The sequence below is a fragment of the Onychomys torridus genome, chromosome 1, assembly GCF_903995425.1.
Source record: "Onychomys torridus chromosome 1, mOncTor1.1, whole genome shotgun sequence".
NCBI classification, from domain to species: Eukaryota; Metazoa; Chordata; class Mammalia; order Rodentia; family Cricetidae; genus Onychomys; species Onychomys torridus.
The window spans coordinates 15,369,747-15,392,776 of NC_050443.1; the positions used below are offsets into that span (position 1 = coordinate 15,369,747).

The window sequence follows — 23,030 nt, forward strand, 5'->3', positions numbered from 1 at the left end:
CCTTCATTTCCTCAGGAGGGGCTACGACAAACCCAGTTCATTAAGGATTGAAGTATATAAAGTTAAGGAACATGTGTCCAAGGTAACTGAGCCAGGGAGGAAGATTTGTCTTGAAGTCTCCAAGCATCACTGTTATCTGACCTGACATGGCCCTCATAGCACATTAACAGATAAAAGGGGACCATAAAAAAGGGACCATAGGCCAAGGTACGTGTTTAGTGACCTCACAATGATGCAGTCATATTCCTTAATGGTTGTGGCAGCTTGGATGAGAATGGTCCCTATAGGTTAATGTAGTTGAGTGTCTGCGTCCCGGTTGGTGGGTGGACTGTTTAGGAAGGATTTCCAGGGATAGCCTGCATGTGTCACTGGAATTTCAAAAAACCCAGCTCTCTCTGTCTCCATCTTGCAGATGAGTTGTAAGCTCCAGCACCATGCCGGCCTATTGCCAGGATCTCCAACATAATGGCTATGAGCTAATTAATCCTCTTAAACTGTAAGCAACCCCCAAGTAAATGCCTTTGTTTGTTTGTTTGTTTCTTTTTGTTTTTGGAGACAGGGTTTCTCTGTGTAGTTTTGGTTCCTGTCCTGGATCTCACTCTGTAGACCAGGCTGGCCTCGAACTCACAGAGATCCTCCTGGCTCTGCCTCCCGAGTGCTGGGATTAAAAGCGTGTGCCACCGCTGCATGGAATAAATGCTTTCTTTTTCAATTGCTTTGGTCATGGTGTCTCTCACAGCAATAGAACAGTAACTGAGATAGGGTTCGGGGCCTGCTAGTCATGGGTGTAATTCCCAGTGCAAAAAATAATGTATGACAATTTATCATTTATATGATAAAGGGGGGATGGTATGTATGCACAAAGCCATGGTTCAATGTCCAACACCACAAAAATAAAAACAGTAAGATCAGTGTGAATTAAGAGCTTAAGTTATGGAGATTTACTTGAAAAGCTTTGGTCCCAAGCTGGGAAGTGAAACTGGTAGCAGAGAACATGACAGCATGTTGTCTTTATGTTTGAATTCCCAATTTAAAACATGAAAGTGTTTCTTCATGCAGTCGATATTTCACTGTAAACACTAGTTTCAAATCTAAACACTGTTAAGATTCATCAAGGAATGGAAGTCTGAAGGCCTCTGGGAGACAACCAATAAGAAATAAGGGGCTGGGGACATAGCTCAGTCGGTAGAACCCTTAGCCTGGTATCCACGAGGCCCTGGGGTCCATCCACACAGCATTAGCCACATGGGTAAGAGGATAGACATTCGAGGTCATCCTGTTATACGGTGCCTTCTAAGTCAACAGTCGCAAAAAATCCTCAGAGGTTACGAGCACTGCTGCTCTTGCAGAGGATCCACATTAAGTTCCTAACACTCACATGGTGGCTCATAACCATCCATAACTCCAGTTCCAAGGGATCTGGCCCCATCTCCTGACCTCTGTGAGCACCAGGCTTACAGGTGGTGCCTATACATATATGAAGGCAAAACATTCGTGCACGAAAAGTAAAATAAACCTAAAATTAAAAACAAACAAAAACTTCTGATATAGGGAACTATAATCCCAGCACTCAGGAGGCAGAGACTGAGGCTGGCAGATCTGTCAGTTCAAGGCCAGCCCAATCTACACAGCTAGTTCCATTCACCATATTCTCACATTGTAGAAACAATTCCATTTCCCCAAACCCAATTTATTGAAATGCCGATGTATTAGATACTCCAAATGCAGTAACTTGAACCCAGCACTTGGTGCTTCCAATGTGTGAGGGTGCCAGTAACAGCAAGGAAAATTACCAATAGCCTTTTGGTGGGTCAGAAATCCTTGAGTCATTTGACCTAAAGGTGGTGCTTCATCGGAAGGTTGGGCTGGGGGAGGGTCTGCCTCCAAGCCCTGATGACTGCTGAAGGATCCATTGCTCATAGGAATTGGACTGGATGGACTGTATACACTGACTGTTGACTATGGCGGGTGGGCTCAGGGGGCTGACACAAGGCCCTTTTCCCGGTCTTTTTGTATTAAATTTATCACGTTTTGTCTGACTTTGAGTTGTGTATGTGGGTGTGTGACTGATGCCCTTGGATCCCCTGGAAATGGAGTAAGACAATTGTGAACTGACATGTGGGTGCTGGGAATCGAACTCCAGTCTTCTGCAAGAGCAGCCAGTGCTCTCTTACCTACTGAGTCATCTTTCCAGCCCTCCCCCAAACCAACAAAAGGCAGCCTTTATCGTTTCTCTGTAATAGCTCTAGCTGTCCTAGAACCCGCTTTGCAGATTAGGCTGGCCTGGAACTCACAGAGATCCAGGTCTGCTTCCCACTGCCGGCTCAGTCTTTATATTATTTGTATACATCATATATTATTGTATTATAACATTATTTTTGCTATTAAGAAACCTTTCACTATTCTTACCCATGGCTTACTATGGTTACAGATAACCTGGAAATGCTAAATGAAAAATTCTAGAAATACTTTTTTTTTAAATTTATTATGTGTTCAGTGTTCTGCCTACATGTATCCCTGCAGGCCAGAAGAGGGCGCCAGATCTCATCACAGGTGGCTGTGAGCCACCATGTGGGTGCTGGGAATTGAACTCGGGACCTCTGGAAGAGCGGCCGGTGCTCTTAACCGCGGAGCGTCTCTCCGGCCCTTTAGTAGTTTTTAATTTCAAATTTCAAGTCATTTTGAGTACTGCAGCCTCACTCAGTTCCACCAGCACGCCAGGGATGTGATCAGACTTCCGTCCACGTTGTACGTGTCAGCCACTCATCATTGGTAGGAGACCAAGGCTAGGCCCCACTGCTGTGTCCAAGTCATCCTCACTGTACTTCATAGTAGACTCAAGGCACAGAGTGAGCGATGCTGCCAAGAGTGCTGGCATGTACCTGTACTTGCAGCATTTGGGATTCTGGGGTAGGAGGACTGTGAATTTAAAATCAATCTGGAATACACAGAACACACCAGGAAAAACATTTATTTTTAGAACTTTATTTATGTGTATGTGCTCATGAGTGCAGTTGCCTATGGAAGCCAGAAGAGGGCATCAGATCCGTGGGGCTAGAGTTACAGGAGATTATGAAGTGATGGGGGTGCTAGGATCAAACTTGGGTCCTCTGAAAGAGCAAAGTGATCTTAACTGCTGAGTGGTCTCTCCACTCTCCCTAGGGAGAGGTGGGCATTAGCCAAAAAGTTTCATGCTTTCTACAAGGAATGAGGTAAAAGGATTTAGAAAGCTGGGCTGTGGTGGCACACACCTTTAATCCCACTCCGAGGCAGAGGAAGGTGGGTCTCTGTGAGTTCAAGGCCAGCTTGGTCTACAGAACTAGTTCCAGGACAGCCATGGCTACATAAACTCTGTGTCCAAAAAAAACAAAAACAAAACCCTATGGAAATAATGGATTCTGTGACCTTGTGAAAAGAAAAGAAGTTGCTAGTTTACCATCACACCTCAACTGCCAAAGTTCCAGGTGTTACATGTGATCAATGCTCAGTTGAGTTGAAATAGAAGAGGCTAGATGTGATGGGAGATGCTTATAAGCATTGGGAAGGTGCAGGCTACAACAGTGAATTGGGGTTAGGTGCGGGGCCTGATACCCCACCCCAGCCCCATCTTAAAAAATGAAGACGGGGAAAAAGTCCTGTAGACTCGGGCGGAGGTTTTGCTTCTGAAGCAGGTCACCAGTTCAAACACACAAGCAGATTTAAAAAGCACAGACACCACAGCCATGTTAGAAGACCGGGACTAACCTAACCACACACAAACTTCACAAACCCATGTGACCACAGCAGCTTCACTGCCCACCCTGTATTCCTCTCCCTCACTACACTCAGGAGCACACTGCACTCGGTCGGTGAGGTAGAACCTCCCCTTCCCACCTCAGGATCTTTGCACTGCCTCCAGAAATGCACTGACCACTATTCCGGTGGCTCCGGGTGCTTCGGGCCTTACTGGCAACTCTACACTGCTGTGCTTTGATTTCCATTTTCTGCCTTGGCTCCAGAGTTCAGTCACTTGTCAAGATCAGAGCAAGTGACTCAGTGTACCTTGACCTCTGAACTGCCAGGCAGAGAATCCCATGGCAGGCAGAGAATAATCACTCTGGCTTAGAGTCAGGGAGGAGTTTATCAGGGGCAGAGATGAAACTGAACACCTCTACAAACCCAGCACCACTAACATCTCCACCCCATCATCCTAACTGTTCTCAGCTCTACGGCCCCCACCACAGCAGCTCAGGCTGCCAGGGAACTCAGGGCAATCCCGGTCTCAGCCTTCTGGGTACTAGGACCACAGGCTGTCTAGCAGCTTTGATTTTCGCTTCCAAGTTTTCTTCAGCTGAGTCTTCTGATTGCTGGCTAAGAGCCTGGTGGTGTTTATAGGAACAAATAGGACCACTACTGACCATGGCAGTAACAGGAGTCCTTTTCACAAAGAGAGAAAACAAAGCTCACAGTGGGGACACTAACTGCCCACTGAGTGCCAACTAGGGAGGTCCCAAACTGCAAACCAGATAGGCTGAACCCACATGTCACAGTCACCAGGCCAATGTGGAGAGAGAGATGTTTCCACTCAACCTTCTGCAGTAACATGGGAGTCCCTAAGTGACGCAAGCACCAGCTTTGTCCTCCTTCAAATGCTATGGGGACAGTCTTCACTGAGCTATTCCTCTTTAATGAGAGTGCAGAAGCAGAAGCAGGCTTCTGATGTGCCCTTCCAAAGCAGGACTATCCTTGTGTAGAACACAACTTGCCCAAATGTACACGGGGGTCTTGTTTCTGCCCTAGATGACTTGAGACAAAACAAACAAACAAACAAACAACAACAAAACACCCTGCCAAAGCTGTCAATGTACCTTAAGTGTGGTTAATACTGTTATACTCCTGTGTGTTTTCCAAGATTGTAAACTCGCAGAGGCCATGAGATCCAAACTTTCCATGTGGAGGAAACCAAGGAAGACAAAGAAATAAAAGACAATAGTAGTGAAAAACCAAACCTCAAAAAAACCACTTTAATCACAAGCTAACAGCGCCAGGTGCAATGTCTGGGGACAGACTCTGGGTACAATGCTGTGTGGCAACCACACACTCACTCACGGCTCTGAGAAGGCCCCCAAGGGGGACTTACCTTCAAGGACTGAGCCAAAGGGGAGGGAAAGGGCAGCCCCAGAATGGGGACTGAGATGCCCCATGGGGGAAGGCGCTACTTCTTGGCAAACGAGATCTTCATGGCATTGTTCTGCGTGATCTTAAAGCCTTGCAGGGCATCTCGTGCTGCCCCAGCCTGCACTTCGTTGTCAAACTCCACAAAGGCGATGTCGTGCCGCCCAGGAACCAGACGCACCTCCTTGAAGCCAGGGAACCTGGGAGGAGGGAACAGCAGCCCTCAGAGATCATGTGAGCATTCCCCCATTATTTTGGCACTAACAAAATGACAGAGCCCAGAGATGCTAAGCTTCCTTCCCATCATGCAAAACCCAGACCTGTGGTGGTATTGTGTTGCCCAAAATATTGTTCACCTTAATAAATTTATCTGGGGTCAGAGAACAGACAGCCACTAGATACAGAACCAAAAATGGTGGCTAGGAAATGGGCCAGAGCAAGCTATAGCAGAAGTTGGGCGGTGGTACACTCCTTTAATCCCAGCACTTGGGAGGCAGAGCTAGCCGGATCTGTGTGTTCAAGGCCACATTAGAAACAGCCAAGCATGGTGACACATGCCTTTGATCCCAGAAACCCAGCCTTTAATCCCAGGGAGTGACAGCAGAAAGTAGAAAGATATATAAGGCGTGAAGACCAGAAACTAGAAGCATTTGGCTGGTTTAGCATTCAGGCTTTGGAGCAGCACAGTTCAGCTGAGATTCATGTGAAGGAGGACTCAGAAGCTTGCAGTCTGAGGAAACAAGACCAGCTGAGGAACTGGTAAGGTGAGATAGCTGTGGCTTGTTTTGCTTCTCTGATCTTCCAGCATTTACCCCAATAACTGGCCTTGGGTTTGATTTTATTAATAAGAACCTTTAAGATTCCTACTACAAGACCCTATACCCAAAGATTCCCTGGACAAAACACAGGCAGAATCCCTACCATAAACACTGTCGAATGAAAAGTCTTAAAATAATCAAACCACCACAATGTAGACCAACCAAGACACTGGCATCCCTGCTTCCTTCCCCCAAAGTCCACCCTCAGTCCCTGAAACTGGCACCAATCACTACTCTCATTTTTTTGTTTTTGTTTCTGTTTATATTTTTTTCCTGACAGGGTTTCTCTGTGTAACCCTGGCTGTCCTGGAACTTGCTCTGTAGGCTCAGAGATCCACCTGCAAGAACTGATCTTGCTTCCTGAGTGCTGGGATGAAGGCACGGGCCACCATCGCCTGGCCACTCTCTCACCTTCATCTTATTTTGCTTTGTTGACACAGGGTCTGTCAGTAGCCCAGGCTGGACTCTGACCCTCAGCCTGAGCACTGGGGATTATAAGATGCTATCACACCTGTTTAACTTCACTCTGTTCAACAGACATCTTCCCATCAGCAGTCTCCAAGTAGGCAGTTTTGTGGAGATGGCATACCAGCTCTACTGTTTCCAGCTTTATTTAGTCTCTCAAAATTTCCTTCTGCATAATTATAAAGAACCCAGCCAGAGGCAGATCTCTGTAAGTTCAAGGCCAGCCTGGTTTACAGAGTGAAATCTAGGACAGCCTAGGATACACAGAAAATCTCTGTCCCAGAAAATGAATGAATAAATAATTGAATGAATGAATAAATAAAGAAGCTACACAAAGAAACCTTGTCTCAAAAAACAAAAATCAAACAAACAAAAGAACCATCCAAGCCCAGATATAGGTCACACCTGAGAGACGGAGGCAGGAGGATGGCTAGCCTGAGCTATATAAACTGCCTGTTTTTAATCATAAAGAAGCACAGGGGAGGGGCTGGAAAGGACCCGGCAGTTAAGAGCAAGAACTCTCTTGCAGAGAACCCAAGTTCAGTTCCTAGCACCACTGTCAGGCCGCTCACAACCACCTAAAACTCCAGTTCAGGGATTTCTGATGCTTCTGGCACATACACACAGGCACATGCATAACTAAAAATAAATCTAAGAAAATCTTTAGAAAACCTTCCATGCTCCAGGACTGACCCTCCCTCCACAACACAGACAAGCCTGACAGCCTCTTTAGATAGGTATCCAGTACCACCCCACTTTGGGTCTCATGTGGCCAAGGCTACATAGTAGAGAAGGACCCCGACCTCAATCCTCCTCTTCAGCCTTCCAAGTACAGAGACTCCCTGCGTTCACTGCCACTACAGCCAGGGCTGACACGGCATTTCCGTAAGAGGTGCTCAAGAGCATGACGATAGGACCACTCAGCCCTACTCCCTCAGCTAAAGGTCTACAGGCTCCATCACACCGCAAGGGCCAGTTCCTGGGGTCCCCAGTGCCCCTTGCCATTTTTGGAACAGGCTGGCTCATGCAGGTCTAAACCAGCTCCACATTTTGCTCCTCTTTTATTTTCCCTTGTTCTGCAATGTCAGACACAAAAGGCAGTCCAGGACCCAAAACACATGGTGCCCACAGCACTGGGAGCCCCTCTGACCCATCTTCCTTTCCCCGTTCATACTTTCAGACACTAGAATGGCCACCGGAACACGGGAAGCCACCCGCCCAGCCAGAAGCCCCACTCACTGATTGAAAAGCATGGACAGCATGAGCTCGTTGGTCTCCTCAGGCAGGTTGGTGAGGAACAGGATGTGATTGGGTGGATTCTCGGAGAGCTATGGGGAGAGATGGCTGCCAATGAGCAGGAATACCCTGAGAAGGATGCCTGGTACTACACTCTGCTCTCCACGCTGGCCAGTCTTTCGCCCAAGGCAGCAGAGAGAGACCTTCCAGCGTCTGCCACCACTGTGTGCTGGGGCTAGGACAGGACATGGTGCACAGCTGGTCCCTAGTGCATGCACTACCCCAGACTGCAGACCTTGACTGAGCCTCATCCTGCTTCCCCCGACCAGCATACAGGCCAACCCCTCTGTCCCCGGATGGCTCAGCACTCATGGAGCTCGGCTCCAGTGCCACCTCCCACCTGACCTAAGAGCCCCGTGTAATTTCTCCACTTCTATTTGCAGACAATGCTTGTGAGACCTGGGGTAAGAGGTGGGGGTCACTTACAGGCTGAGCAGGCGGCATCTGTCCAGGCATGAGCTGCTGTGGGGGCATGGCCCCAGGGGGGATCTGGCCAGGAGCAAGGCCCGGTGGTGGGATCATGCCAGGTGGTGGCATGTAAGGAGGCTGGCCTGGCATGTGGTGCATAATGCGGGGTGCCTGAGTCATCGGTGGCATACCCTGTGGAGAAGAGAGGTAGGACTGGTGGGCTACAGGTCAGGGAAGAGGTCAGAGATGAGAGACAGAAAGAGAAAGACCCACACCTGAAAAGATTAAAAAACAAAACAAAACAAAACAGCACCCAACAAACACCAAAGCGTGCAAAGCTGAAGACTGGACTCAAGAAGGAATGCTAAACCAGAACAGGGATTTGAAAAAGTTAAGGGTGCAATCAGAGTATGGCCCAACTTTGTTTGACCTATAAAAAGAAACTAGAGGGGGGCTGGAGAGATGGCTCAGTGGTTAGGAGTGGGTACCACAACAGTTTGGTTCCCATCACCCAGTCAGGCAGCTCACAACTTCCTGTGATTCTGGCTCTAGAGGACCCAATGCCCTCTTCTGGCCTCCACAGGTATTGCACTCGTGTGCACATACATCCACATACAGTCCCAAATAAAAAGGACACATACGTAAGTAAAGATACACAGAACAAAACCAAAATCAAGGAATGGGAACCAGGAGACAAGTGTGCAAAGGACAGACCATCAAAACCAATCAAGTAGGCCGGGCAGTGGTGGCGCACGCCTGTAATCCCAGCACTCGGGAGGCAGAGGCAGGTGGATCTTGTGAGTTCGACGCCAGCCTGGTCTACAAAGCTAGTCCAGGACAGGCTCCAAAGCTACAAAGAAACCTGTCTCAAAAAATAAAAAACAAAAAACAAAAAACAAAACAAAACAAAAAAACAAAAAACCAATCAAGTACATGCTGGGGAAGAGGCACTCAAAAGACACTCCTCCACCCACCCAACCCAATGGAACAAGTCCCTCAATCTACCGCCACACCAGGCCACGCGGCTGAAGGCCTGACAGAAAGAGACATGTTCCCGTGCCCCTGCTTACCGGTACAGGCTGGACAGCGCCCACCACGGGGGCAGCTGCCCCACCCTGAACAGCCTTTTTGGCAGCTGGCGTCTCCTGACTCTTGGGTTTCCTCTTCTCTCGTTTGCGGTCCCTCTCCACAAAGGTACCCTTCATCTTGGCAATGATGTCTGAGTCAGTCTTGGCGTACTGGATGCGCTACCGATCAGAACAGACAGGTCAAGGTCATGAAAATCAGAGAAAACTACCAGAGTTCAAAATGAGACCTCATGAGGAGCTTGCTAAGAAAACTATAGAGACTGCTTGGCCACAACTTCCTCATCTGTAAAATGGGGATATTTTCCACTTGGCAGGATTGTGGTAGGAACTTAATAGGTCTAAGGGCCTGGAAGGAGCAGTACCTGGACTACAGTAAGCTGGTAATAGTAAGCCAGGGTAGGTGCTTACAGGCTCTCCTATGAAGAACCCAGACAAATGCTCAGACTCATAAAAATAAGATACTTAAAAACATTTTTTTGAGACAAGAGTCTCACTATGTAGACTTGGCTGGCCTGGAACTCCCTATGTAGAATAGGCTGGCCTAGAACTCAGAGACCCATCTGCCTCTGTCTCCCTAGAAGTAAAAGCATGCGCTACCATGCCCAGCAGTAAATAGTTTCCTTTAAAGTCCCATGCTCAGAAGTGCACCTAGAGTGCTGCAGAACGAACTTTGCAGATCCAATGCTTACAAAAGAGCAAACACAAAGGGATGGAGATCAAAGCCCATGAACACATGGAGCGTGTAGCCAGAGAACAGCCAGGGAGGGAGCTAAGGGATGAAGAGGGCTGGGCCTGGGACTCTAGCTGCTCAGGAGACTGAGGCAGAGGGATGCCAAGTTCCATTTCTGCCTAGCTACACTGAGAAGGATTAAAGGGGAAGAAGGTAAGGTCACAAGGACAAAGGGGACCCTTTGTGCTTTTCCAGGCAGGGGAGGCAGTGTTGTGATGAGTAATGAGCGCTCTCAAAAGGCCCTGTGTAAGCCGGGCAGTGGTGGCGCACGCCTTTAATCCCAGCACTTGGAGGCAGAGGCAGGCGGATCTCTGTGAATTCGAGGCCCAGGCCTGGGTGGGTGGACCCGCACATGTGGAACCAAGGGAAGAACAAGGCTTGGTCAGAATACGGCTCCCAGTGGAGCCAGGAGAACATTCTGTAGGTTTGGAAGAAGAGGAGGGCTTAGGGAATCTTTGTTCACTTCGGTTGGGGCCTATATTTGGTGGAAGAATTTTAGGCAAGCTCCCATCCTATACTCCAGGTTGGGTTGGAACAGCTGGCAATCCTCTTGCCTCAGCCTCCTATGAGGCACTGTGCTCAGTTTCTTGATCATCTGTGTCCCCACAGCCCCAGTATAAGAACACTGAATGTAGAGGAACAGCAAGAAAAAGTAGCATCCTGAGAGAACACTGCGGTCACAGGTCCACACCCACCTAGTCTCCTGCAGCGCGCGCACACACACACACACACACACACACGCGCACACACGCGCACAAACCAACCACCTTCAAATTCAAGATGCTCACCATGGGCTTGTCGTAGAAGGGGAAACCTTGCATGGAACGCAAGGCATTAGTGGCGCTGCTGACCTCCTTGAAAATGACAAAGGCCTGGCCCCTCATCTTCAGGCTCCGAGACACCAGGATATCCAGGATCTGGCCAAACTGGGAGAAGATGGCATACAGGGACTTCTTCAGCTCTGTGTTCAGGGAAGACAGCACACACTGTGACAAAGGCCAGGCACTGTATCCTGGGGTGTGTACTATCCTTAGAGAACAGACAGCCCAAATGAGGATCCCCTGCCAACTGACACAATACCCAGAAAGCTACAGCTCAAGAACCCACAACTGCTGGGTAGTGGTGGCACAGACCTTTAATCCCAGCACTCGGGAGGCAGAGGCAGGTGGATCTCTGTGAGTTCAAAGTCAGCCTGGTCTACAAAGTGAGTTCTGGAACAGCCAGGTTTACACAGAGAAACCCTGTCTTGAAAAAGCAAAACAAAACAAAACAAAAACCAAAACAAAACCACAAACAAACAAAAAAACAAAACACCCACAATAAGAGAAACAGCCAAGAACTACTCAAGTGGACATGTTTACATGACCCGATCAGCTGCAGTATCTGCTCCACATTCGCTATTGAAAAAGCAAGCACACGTACTTCTTGCCATCAGGTCTCCCGCAAAGCCAGGCTCCTGGTCCTGTCTTAAGTCTGAAGTGCCTTTTTTAAAATGTGAGATGGAGTCTGATTCTAGAACCTCAAACTCTGAGCAGCCGCCCTGCTTCGGTCTCTGAGTCACAAGCATGACCTCCTAGTCTCTAAGCACACCTTAGCCCTTGCACTCTCTTCATGGAATGTCCTTTCCCCGACGTTCCCAAGACTGCCCTCCTCTAGCCCCTTCAGTTTCGACATAAATCTGCCACCGCCAAGAGGCCCTCTCCAACTGCACTGTGGACATGCCCCTCTTGTTCTCCTTATCCTGCTTGTCTTCTCCACGTGACGTCACAAGTTCACTTACTGACAATCCCTCATTAACAGCTACAGGCCTGTGACTTGGACAAGATGGCCCAAGGCTGAATCCCAGGACTCAGGAGCTCGAGACAGAAGGATCAGGTACTCGAAGTAATTCTCTGCTACACAGTAAGTTTGAGGCCAGCCTATGGTACATGAGACCATCTATAAAAACAAAACAGCTGGGTATGGTGGTACATATTTAATCCCAGCACTCAAGAAGGAAAGGCCAGCCTGGTCTGGTCTACATAGAGATCCAGTCCAGCCAGGACTACATGGTAAGACCTTGTCTTTAAAACTAAAAACAAAAACAAACAAACAAAAACAAACAAAAACAAAAAAAAGCAAAGCTATAAGCCCAGCCCAGTCAGATGTAGTAGTGATACACATCTTTTCTGACAGGGTTTCTCTGTGTAGCCCTGGCTGGCCTCAAACTCAGAGATCCACCTGCCTCTGCCTCCTGAGTGCTGCGATTAAAGGTGGGCACACATCTTAATCCTAGTACTCAAGAGGCTAGCTCGACCCTGTCAAAAAACAACAACAACAACAAAACACCGAGGAATGAGCCACCACGAAGTGCTTTAGCAAGGTAACTCCATAAGGCAATATCACTCACACAGTAACTCCACAGCCTGGACAATTTAGAGACACCAGCCATTTTTCTGGCACTCCAGCCCCACACCCCTTTTCGACACTTCTGAGACTGTGTCTTATTAAGTTGTTCAAGCTAGGCCTGAACTATTCTGTGGCCCTGACAGACGTCGAGTTTGGCATCTGCCTGCATGGGCCTCCACAGAAGCTGGACTTCAGTCCTATGCCTCACAACACATTTTCCATTCCTTTTCCAGTATCCATCCCCAAGTGGCAGCAGCATCTCAGCTCCCTTCACACACAGTGGCTGCCCTTCCCAGGCCTAGGGAACAGAAGGAACCCTCTGCTTTACTGTGAGTCCTGTTTGCTATGGCGTGAAGCACTTTGGAGAGGCTGGTGGTGCTGGATCCCGATGGAAACTGAATTGTGGACCTGGCTGGGCCAGATCCTTCTCAGTGTTCTCAGGATACTTGCTCCAGGCTGGGGCAAATGTATTGACAAGGAGTGGGGCCTTGTATGTAGCCTCGGCTGGTCGGTAACTCAAGATCCTCCTGCCTCCGTCTCCTGAGGACTGGATTATAGGCCTGCACCACCACACCCAGAGAAAAATTGTCTTTGGTTTCTTTTTCATTTGTTCTGATCATGCAGCCCAAACTGGCTTCTTCTCTGCCACTCTCCCTAAGTAACAGATTTATGGCCTCTGCCACCCAGCCCAGTACAAGACTTTGCTTAACCAGTATCCCACTTATGTCCCAATTTTTCTTATTTGATCTCAAGCAAGTTATGCCACCCAAATTCCAATTTCTTAATCTGAGAGGCTCGTGAGAATTAAATATATCCAAGACTATAGAATCCTGAATACATCACCCATGTTACATAGCACTCACTACTCATCAATCACTAAGACCACCACCCAGAGGCCAGTGGACAGGGAGAGTCTCCATGATAGCAGACTGAGCTGGGCTTGATGGAGAAAAAGATCCCCAAAGGTTTCACAGAAAGAAGGGACCAGTGAGTGAAGACTGAAGATTATCAACAATGTGCAGGTTAAAAAGCAGTTTAAAGGGTGGTTGAGGTGTGTTGGAAACCAAGGACTCGGTGTGTACAAAGGCCTAAGTTAACTCTTAACAGACTGAATGGGGATGGCTGAGAAACAAAAGTGGATGCTAGAGGTGTTAGGGGTCAGCTCACGTGAGATCCCCTAGAGTACAGGCTATCCCAAAACTTACCATCCTTCTTGATCTTCTCATTGAGATTGTTGATATAAATAGTGTGGTTGGGACGGGTTTCAGGAACTGCCATGGTGTGAGATGCTCAGGGACAGCTTAAAGGGAGAGAAAGAGGAGGCTTCAGCCCTATGTTTCCCAAAATTCTTTGTTCCTAAGGGCTGATAGGCTTTGCTCAAGGGTCGCTTTCAAGAGGAAGTTGGGTAAGATCGGAATTGGGGAAGGATGGCACAGCTTGGCAACAAAGCCAGCGTAGGACTCCGCTTCTCCAGCCCGCGTGCTAAGGGGATCCAGAGGGTAACTACGAATCCCAGAATGCTCTACGAGTCCTGGCAAGCAGAGCGTACCAAGCGGCGATTCCCATTAGTCCACGCGCGCGAACGGCGTCCCGGGAGGAAAAAAGAGCCCGGATGTCGGGGCCAGTTCAGAAAGTAGGGACCGATTTGGGACATCCTAGTCTCTCAAAAAGAGGTCTCTCGAAGTGACGCAGCCGAAGGGCCGACGCCAAGTGCTCCACCCGCCTCCCCAGCGCCAAGGGGGCGTCTACACCCGCGGGGATTCACTACCTGAGCCGCCGCGCCCGCCACGCTACTCTGCTCAGACACCCAGCTGCCCGCTCCGCGAGATGCTCACCGCGCGCAAACTCGGTAGGTTGACTGTTTAGAGTAAGTCTCTGCCCCGGCCTCAGCGCCTGCCGATGAAAGGAACACTTGGGTTCCCGCCCGTGTGATAATTCCCGCCCCCCTCCCGGAGTGGACAGACCAATCAAAGGAGGCTACGAGCTTCTGGCCAATCGGGACATGGCTCGAGCTCAGGTGCCTTCCAGACCGCACGTCGGAAGCCACGCCTCTTCCTTTTCCGCCAGCGGCCTTGGGTCACGTGATCGCCACGGAACGCTGTACTGGTTGCGAGTTCTGTCACGGGGGATGAGAAAGGGCGGTGGAGGCTGACTCCCGGCGGAAGTGTGTTCCTGAGTTCTGTTCCCCAGTCGAGCGGTATAGCTAGCGTCTTAGTCGACCCTTGATCGCCTGGGCTGTTGCAACTCTCATACTTCCCGGCTGATTCCAGGACCCTGCCCACCGCTAGGCTGTTTTCCCTGCCGTGTGCCTTTTTAACCTCTTGACCTCTAGCTCCTAAGGTCAATAGTAACGTTTCAGATTCGAGCCAGGGATGTGAGATGAGGCAGGTCACCCCACACCACACCCCAGATCTGAGCCTCCTTATTACAGAAGTGACTAATACTAGCTAGCTCCAAAATTTCCCTCCTAATGTAGCCCCAGCCCCGTAGCACAGTCCACCCTTCAGGATCCTTCATCATTTGATTTAACCCAGTTTCTGTTTCCACTGTTTCAACCAGGTTCAGGCACCATATTCTGCAATTCAACTCTAATTTTTATTTATTTTTTGTTTGTTTATTTGTTTATTTATTTGATTTTTTGAGACAGGGTTTCTCTGTGTAGCTTTGGAGCCTGTCCTGGAACTCACTCTGTAGCCCAGGCTGCCCTTGAACTCACAGAGATCCGCCTGCCTCTGCCTCCCGAGTGCTGGGATTAAAGGTGTGTGCCACTACCGCCCGGCTTTTTTTTTTTTTTTTTTTTTTTTTTTTTTAATTTTTAATACAGGTTTCTATGTGGAGGCCTGAATACCACATCCAGTTGCTCCAAAAACTTAGATCTCCATCCATAAGAGATTTGGGAGGATCATATTATTTGCACATCAGCTCTTCCTGAAGACTCTACATGACTTCTCCATGCTCCTTCCCTCTAAAACCCACAATCCCTCCAATAATCCACGAGCCCCAAGACCCCAACATTTCACCTCCTTTACCCCCAAGTCCCCTGGACTTAGCTTTGCCACCCCTTCCCTGTAGTCTCCAGGCTTCTGTTCCACCCCCCCCCCCACCGCCACCTCCGCCCTCTGCTGTGGAGGTTGTTCCCCCTCATGTCTACGGCCTGGAGAAGAGCCGGCTCCTGAAGGAGGCCTTGGAGAAGGCTAGCCCAGTCCCCAAAGGCAGAGAAGATGTGAAGAGGCTTCTGAAGCTACACAAGGACCGGTAGGCTCTCCAAACCCTCAACATCACCCCGGTCTCATCCAACCACCTGGGTTTGCAGCTCACTTCAGCCACCCTGTCTCGGGGTTCCCATTTCTTAAGTCCTCTCCCTAGCTCTTCAGTGCTTGGCCTCCAGCCGCAGAGAGCGCAGCTCCTGCACATCCCTAGTTCTGAGGCAGAGGCCGATGCTTCTGCCCCTCCAGACAGTGGCTCCCAGATTAGCCAGGGTTGTGATAATAGGGCCCAAAGAAAGTGTGTAACTCAGTGGTGGCTTCTGAAAGAGAAGCAGCTACAAATGCTAGTGAGTGAGCAAGTTATGGAAGCCTGTGTCAGGAGAGCAGGCAGCATCTCTAGTAGAGGTGTATGTGTTGCTTTCAAAGAACTAACAAAGAGGAGCTGGGGAGTAGGCGAGCAGCAGCCCACGTCGAGCGCGGCAGGCTGGGTGAAGGAATTTGGACTGTCCTCGGGTTTCTGATAGCCAGGGAAAGGCTTTGCTCAGAACAGGACTACTGTTAGGACTGGAGGTCATGAATAGAACTCAAGGTCTCAGGAAGAAATATGATGCACCCAGGGACACGGGCAGTCAGGGAAGAGGGTAGAGAAGAGACCACAGGCCCCTGTCCAAACTGATAAGAAACTCCCAGTGCCTGGCATAGGGGCACGTGACTGTTATCTCAGAGCTTTGGAAGGAAGAAGAGAGGGAGGGAGGGAGGGAGGGAGGGAGGGAGGAAGGGAGGAAGGAAGGAAGGAAGGAAGGAAGGAAGGGAAATTCTTAAACTCCCCAACCACACTTATAAGGCACACCAAGCGCCCCAGCCACCATTATGCGAATTGAATGCAGACACCTGTCACACCACGTAGATAGTATATGTCAGATTAAAAGGATTTGTTTACTTTGCTTTACTTTTTTGTTGTTTTTGAGATAAGGTCTCACGTAGCCCAGGCTGACCTCAAACTCTATGTAGTTGAGAACACCTGTTCCTTCTTCCTCCACTTCAGAAGATGACAGGTATATATTACCACCACCAGATGTTCGGTGGTGGTGGTTTGAGACAGGGTCTCTGTATATAGCCTAGGCTAGCCTGGAATATACTATGTAGACCAGGCTGGCCTGGGACTCACTATGTAGACCAGGCTGGCCTGGAACTCACAGAGATCCACCTGTCTCCCCCTCCAAAGTGCTGGGATTAAAGGTGTGCACGACCATACTGGTCTGTTTTTTAATTTTGACCCAGTGTCACACTCTAGCTCAAGCTGACCGAAAGTCTATATAGCCCAAGCAGTCCTGCCAACATGAATCACCATGGTTGACTGAGTTTTTTAATATGTGTTGCTCTCGGCAACCTCACAGAACAGGAACTGTTACTTTCCCGTTTTCTGGTTGAGAAAGCTGAGACTCTCAGAGGGCTAGAAGGATAACTCAGTGGTTAAGAGCATTCTCTGCTCTTGCAGAGGACCTCACTTCCCAGCACCCACAAGGTGTGATATAACTAACTCCAGATCTAGAGGATCCAGCACCTCATCTGGCCTCTGGGTATCCACACAAGTGGCAGACACTCACATACACTTAACTCAAAGGAAATCTAAAATGAAAGAAAGCTGAAGCTCTTAGGGGCAGTGACTTAGCCACAGTTCCACTTGAACTCCAGTAGGGGATTTGGTGCTTCTGCCCTGCTGTAGTCAGGATTATCTCAGCAGAGATCCTGGAGCTTTGTGTATTCACCCTGTGTGTGAGCATCCCCATCACTACCCCTGGCTTTGCCCTCCCACTGGCCTTGGAATAGAAAAAGCAGACAATGGCCCTGAGCCTTGAGGGACTGAGATGGCTGAAACAATGTGGCTACCTCAGGCAGGGCAGGGCTGTGCAGGCCTGCTCAGATTCATCAATGAGGCCATCTCTTGGGCCTTAAGCATATTGTCACCTGGTTTTGCTCAAGGCTGAATTAAATCGATTTAATTGTGTCTATATAAGTATGCTACAGTGTTTGTATATGTGAGGTCTGAAAATACCTGGCATGAGTCAGTTCTCTCCTTCCCACAAGTGGCTCCTGGGACTCCACCTCAAATTGTCAGGCTTAGCAGAAGGCATGCTTATCCACTGAGCCATCACACCAGCCCCTGGTGGGGAGAATAATCAGGCACTGGTCATGGTAGCACGACTTAATCCCAACACCTGGGAAACGAAAGCAGGGAGATTGCCATTGGCTGGAGGCTAGCCTAGGCTTCATTTGGAGATAATGTCTACAAAAAAAGAAAAAAAAAATAGCATTTGGGTATAAAACATATCACCTTCTAGAAATTTTCTGAGGTAAATCCTTTTTTTAATAAGATCTTTATTGACAGATAATTCACATAGTATACAATTTTCCTGTTTGCACAACTTGATAGACTTTAGTCCAGCATCCTCATAGACACATGACATCTCAGGTAAATCTTTATGACTCATGGTTGCACAGGTTCTGCACCTGTTCTTTGTCTTTCGAGCCCTCTGAGAAGCAGCAAGAAACAGGCAAAAGGATGATTCCCACCTCCACCCTCAGATGAGAAAGCTGAGGCTTGGGGTGGGGGGGCGTTACTGCCTCAGCAGGGGAGTGGACCTGGGGCCTTAGGATGGCTCAGTCTCCAGGAAGTGAGCTCAGAGCTGTTCCCTTGTGACTTACTGTTCTGCTTCAGGTTTCGAAGTGACTTGCAGTGGATCCTCTTTTGTGCTGACCTACCATCCCTCATCCAAGAAGGCCCTCAGTAAGTGCCCACTGCCCTGATGCGAGAGGACCCTGCCAGTTTTCTACGGCCAAGCTGGCACTGTGGGACAAGCACCTTCCCCCAGGCATCTTGGGGAGAAGAGAGAAAGCCCATATCATGATGTGTGTGTGTGTGTGTGTGTGTGTGTGTGTGTGTCACAGAAGGACCGTTCAAGTGAGTAAGTGAATGAACCCCAGTGAGTGCACAGATGAAATGGTCTATCTCCTCTCCACTTTGGTACCTGTTCCCAGGAAGCCCAGGTTTGTCCCCACCTTCCAGCCTGTTCTCTCTACCTGGCATGGGAAGGGAGGCAAGTCCTCTAGACCACACACCTCTCCCCTCCTCTGAGGTCTGGGGAGTTCATTAGAGACATGGCATGTGCCGCAGAGTGGGCTGTCTCTCCTAGGTGTGGACTGGTGGCCTTGTGGATGGCAGGCACTCTTCTGTCAACTCCTGACAGCGTCTCTCTGCAAAGACTGGTGCAGGTAGCCATGGAGAGAGGCTACACGGTGCAGGGCGAGATGTTCTCTGGTGAGTTGCCTGGGAAATACCTCTAGCCCTAAGTTCCACTGGCTCCTCTCTAGGACAACTGAGGCACTGAAGGTGCATGCGGGGTCTCATTCCCTCTTCCTGGCCTGCCCACTACAGTAAAGACCAAAGCTGTTACCAGGAGAAGTCAAGCCATTATTATGGCAAAGTAGTTAAACAACTGACCTTTTGTGCCTTACTTATAGTACTGGGAATTGAACACAGGGCTCTAAGGCAAGTGCTCTACCACTGAGTCACACTCCAGCCCCTCACTGGGGGGTTCTAGGCAGGGGCTCTGCCACTGAGCCACACCCCAGCCCCTCACTGGGGGATTCTGGGCAGGGGCTCTACCACTGAGCCACACCCCAGCCCCTCACTGGGGGATTCTAGGCAGGGGCTCCTCCACTGAGCTCTAATTCTAGCCATTTTTTTTTCCATTTGAGACATGGGCTCACTAAATTGCTCAGCATGGTCTTGAACTCACTGGGTAGCCCAGGCAGGTTTTGAACATCTGATCCTCCTAATTCAACCTCTGAAATAGTTGGGATTACAGTTCTATGCCATCAGGCCCAGCTTGTGCCTTGTTTTCTGAACTTACACAAATGATAAGCCATTTTGAAATGTTCTCATTCATATATTTATTTATTTAATCCATACTTTCTCCCTCTCTTCCTCTCTGTCCTTCTTTCCCTCCCTCCCTCCCTCTCTCCCTCCCTTCCTCTCTCTCTCCCTCTCCCCTCTCTCTCCCTTCTCCAGTGGCTGACATGGCCAAACTGGCCCGGGAGACCTTGGACTGTGAGGCTGAGCTCCTCTGTGGTGGCCTGGGTGGTCCCAACAGAGATCGGGTCCTGAAGCACCTCATCACTGGACATCCCTTGCTCATCCCGCATCCCAGGGCCAGGGAAGGGAGCAGGGTAGGAATGGTGAAGGGTGGGACCCAGGGCCACACCACAGTTTGGACCTTAACACCAGCTCCAGCTATGATGAGGATTTCAACCATGAGCCATGTCAAAAGAAAGGCCATAAGGCCCACTGGGCAGTGAGTACAGGTGTGTCCACCCCACCTTTACCCCATATGCTGCTCTTAGATCTCTCCACCCACTAGTAACCCTGTTCACATTGTATCACCACTGAAGAAGAGCCTGGCCTCCCTCTTTCCCATGTGCTATGTAGCAAAAAGCTCAGCAGGCATCAGGTCCCTCGAGTATCTGCCAATTAAGAGTTCCCACAAACAGGATAGGAGCACAGACGGGGCAAGGGGATCCAGGCGCAGCCCAGCCTCTTTAGACTCCACCACTCCGGGCCTGTTGCCCAGCTGGAAATTGAGGGGTGAGGGAGAAGCAATTTGAGCGGTTTCTGTGGCTCACGGTTCAGGGGATAGTTCATGGAAGGGAGGGCGTGGCAGCTGATGGCTCTACCAGTGCTGGCAGTGGAGGCACAGCTTGTTCTCGGTTGACCCGGAAGCAGAGTGCTCCACCCAGCACCGGAGATTGGACTATAACCCTGCACCTGCACTTCAGCCCCACCCCAGAGATCCACTTCTCCAGCAAGGTCCCACCTCCCAACACAGCACCACCCACTGGAGGCCACAAGCCCAACCCTTAACCCTGAGGGGATGGTGCACATTCAGTAACAGAGGCAGCCCTGCCTCCTCTTCCGGCTGCCCCATGGGCATGTGACTCCTATGGAACACGGTTGACACACTCCATGTGTCTGTCGCCAGCACCATGGCCTCCAGATGTGTATCTGGCTCTGTGTATGGGTCTTTGTGGGGCAGCTGGAGATGTTGGGGTCTTCTTCATTTCAGTGCTCTCCCCATCTGCAATGTGCTTCAGATACCTGAGACTTGGAAGCCAGAGGCCCAGCTTGTACCCACAGAGTCCTAACCTTGTGGCAGCAAGGTCTGGAGGGTCACAGAGGATTCAGGAGCCCTGGCACCTAGCTGTAACTCAGGCAACTCACATCCTCTTCCTGTCCCCCAGGGGTCCTGATAGGTGTGCAGAGTGTGCCAATCCCTGGCTACATGGAAGACTCTGAGTTGCCAGGCCTCTTCCACCCAGTGCCTGGGGTACCCAACCAACTACCATCCTTCCCAGAGGAAAGCTCCCCAGGTGCCATCTTCCTTCTCTCCAAGCAGGGCAAGAGTTGGCATTTCCAGCTGTGGGACTACAACCAAGTCCGGGATAGCAACCTGCAGCTGACAGACTTCTCTCCTGCAAGGGCCTCTGATGGGCGGGCGTACGTGGTACCTGCTGGTGGGGTGCAGGCTGGCCTCTGTGGCCAGGTCCTGCTGCTTAGACCACAGAGTGGAGTCATTAGCTGAGGGTGGGGCACCTGCCTTGCCCACATCTCCATCACCATTGGCTGCCTCAGCTTCATCCCTGTGCAATGTCTACAGTACAGCTGTATCTTGAGGACCTCCTGCTAGAAATCTTTCACAGGATCACTCCAGCTATGCATAGAGTCACAAGCTTGACCATTGTCCAAAGTCTAAATTCATTACTTGCAGGATTAAGCACTGCTTTGGTTAAGGGAAACTTGGTTTTGGGGAGTTTTTGTTTGTTTGTTTGTTTGCTTGCTTGTTTGTTTTTTAAAGCATGATCTCTGCCTGGAGGTGATGGCACATACTTTAAAACCCAGAAGTGAGAGGACTGGTTCTCAACCTGTGGATCATGACCCCTTTGGGGGGGTCAAATGACCCTTTCACAGGGGTTGCCTAAGACCATTGGAAAATACATGTTTACATTCTGATTCATAACAGCAAAGTTACAGTTATGAAGTAACAAAAACAATTTTATGGTTAGTGGTCAGCACACCATGAGGAACTATATTAAAGGGTCACAACATTAGGAATAATGAGAACCACTGAGGTAGGGACAGAGGGGTTTCTGTGAGTTCAGGATCGTCCTGGTTTACATAGCAGACTCCATGCCAGCCAGGGCTACATAGTGAGACCTTTTCTCAAAAAGCAAAAACAAAACCAAACCAGGGGTCTTATTTGTAGCCCTCGATGACCTATGTAGTAGACCAGGTTGGCCCTAACCTCACAGAGATCTGCCTGGCTTTGCTTCCTGCATGCTGGGATTAAAGGTGTGTCCCCCGCACCCAGCCTAGAGGAAGACTCTTGATAGTAACTCAGACCCTAGCTATGGTCTTCCCACCCATTGATCTCTCTTTGGGGACATCTTTTTAAGACACTGTCAGCTCACTGGACGTCTACAATAGCCTGTACCCCCTGCTACCCCACCGTCTGCAAGTTTGCTCACAGGGCAGAAATTAACCCAACTCCCTTCTCTGCCTACTCAGACTATTGCTCACCAGCCTGACAGCCATAAAGGCCTTTCAGATACTAAGACTGCAGGTGCCAACACCAGCCTGGGGCTGAATATGATGATCACTGTCCTTGAGCTGGCAAGATGGCTATGGGTAGTGCTTGCCAAGCCAGGTGACCCAGGGACCCATGTAATAGAAGAACTGGTTCCCATAAGTTTTCCTCTCACCCCCACTTGGTTGCTGTGGTACTTGTGCATTCAACACAAATTCAAATATAAATAAAACATTTTAAAAGCCTACTTCCCCTTCTGCATCTTGGCTCCAATATCATTTCTTCTTCAGAGTCCCAAGGACCCTTCTTCCACATGAGGGGAAGAGAGGAATATGCTGTGGGTTTTGCTTGTTTGTTTTTTTAAAGATTATTATGTACATAGTGTCTGCCTGCATGTACACCTGCATACCAGAAGAGGGCACCAGATCTCAGATTTGTGCTTCCATGTGGGTGCTGGGAATAGAACTCACGACCTCTGGAAGAGCAGCCTCTTAACCTCTGAGCCATTTCTCCAGCCCGTTTGCTTTTCCAGACAGTTGTTGTTATGTTATGCAGTCCAGGTTAGCCTTGTGTATGCCACATCCTGCCCAAGGCTGGGATAGTGGTGCAGACCTATAATCCCAGCATTTGGAAGGCAGAGGCCAGATGATCAATTCAAGCTCATCATTGCTACCTGACAAATTCAGGGCCAGCGTGAGCTATATAAGACTCTTAAATCACAAAGGAAGTAGGTGTGTGTGACTCCTGCTCTATCCATCCTAACGAACCAATTATAACGAAATAGGCACCTGGTATACCACTCGGAAGGGGAGGAACAAGTCTTGGTTGCCACAGTA

General features: G+C 49.4%; 2 protein-coding genes across 6 annotated transcripts; one reads left to right on the plus strand and one right to left on the minus strand.

The window, feature by feature from the left end:
• Positions 1 to 2,585: 2,585 nt before the first annotated feature.
• Positions 2,586 to 14,306, minus strand: Snrpa (small nuclear ribonucleoprotein polypeptide A). 4 transcript variants are annotated; one of them, XR_004944294.1, is made up of 9 exons: positions 14,183 to 14,306; positions 13,553 to 13,647; positions 10,748 to 10,920; positions 9,212 to 9,388; positions 8,160 to 8,333; positions 7,677 to 7,765; positions 5,120 to 5,354; positions 4,848 to 4,923; positions 2,586 to 2,938 (listed from the first exon to the last, which is right to left on the minus strand). XR_004944294.1 is itself a non-coding variant. In XM_036180017.1 (7 exons), the coding sequence occupies exons 2-7, from the start codon at positions 13,623 to 13,625 to the stop codon at positions 5,195 to 5,197; spliced, it is 846 nt and encodes a 281-aa protein (XP_036035910.1). In that variant the 5' UTR covers positions 13,626 to 13,647; positions 14,183 to 14,306; the 3' UTR covers positions 4,976 to 5,194. The 4 variants fall into 4 exon arrangements, 2 of the variants coding, with proteins under 2 accessions (XP_036035910.1, XP_036035925.1); XR_004944293.1 differs by lacking the exon at positions 2,586 to 2,938 and having other exon boundaries at positions 3,368 to 4,923; XM_036180017.1 differs by lacking the exons at positions 2,586 to 2,938; positions 4,848 to 4,923 and having other exon boundaries at positions 4,976 to 5,354.
• C1H19orf54 (chromosome 1 C19orf54 homolog) lies at positions 13,927 to 21,286 on the plus strand. 2 transcript variants are annotated; one of them, XM_036179998.1, is made up of 7 exons: positions 13,927 to 14,196; positions 15,172 to 15,602; positions 18,273 to 18,341; positions 18,748 to 18,872; positions 19,626 to 19,755; positions 19,848 to 19,918; positions 20,852 to 21,286. In XM_036179998.1, exons 2-7 carry the CDS (start codon positions 15,289 to 15,291, stop codon positions 21,190 to 21,192), a joined length of 1,050 nt encoding a protein of 349 aa, XP_036035891.1. In that variant the 5' UTR covers positions 13,927 to 14,196; positions 15,172 to 15,288; the 3' UTR covers positions 21,193 to 21,286. The 2 variants fall into 2 exon arrangements, with proteins under 2 accessions (XP_036035891.1, XP_036035900.1); XM_036180007.1 differs by having other exon boundaries at positions 19,626 to 19,918; positions 21,007 to 21,066.
• The last annotated feature ends 1,744 nt before the right edge of the window (positions 21,287 to 23,030 follow it).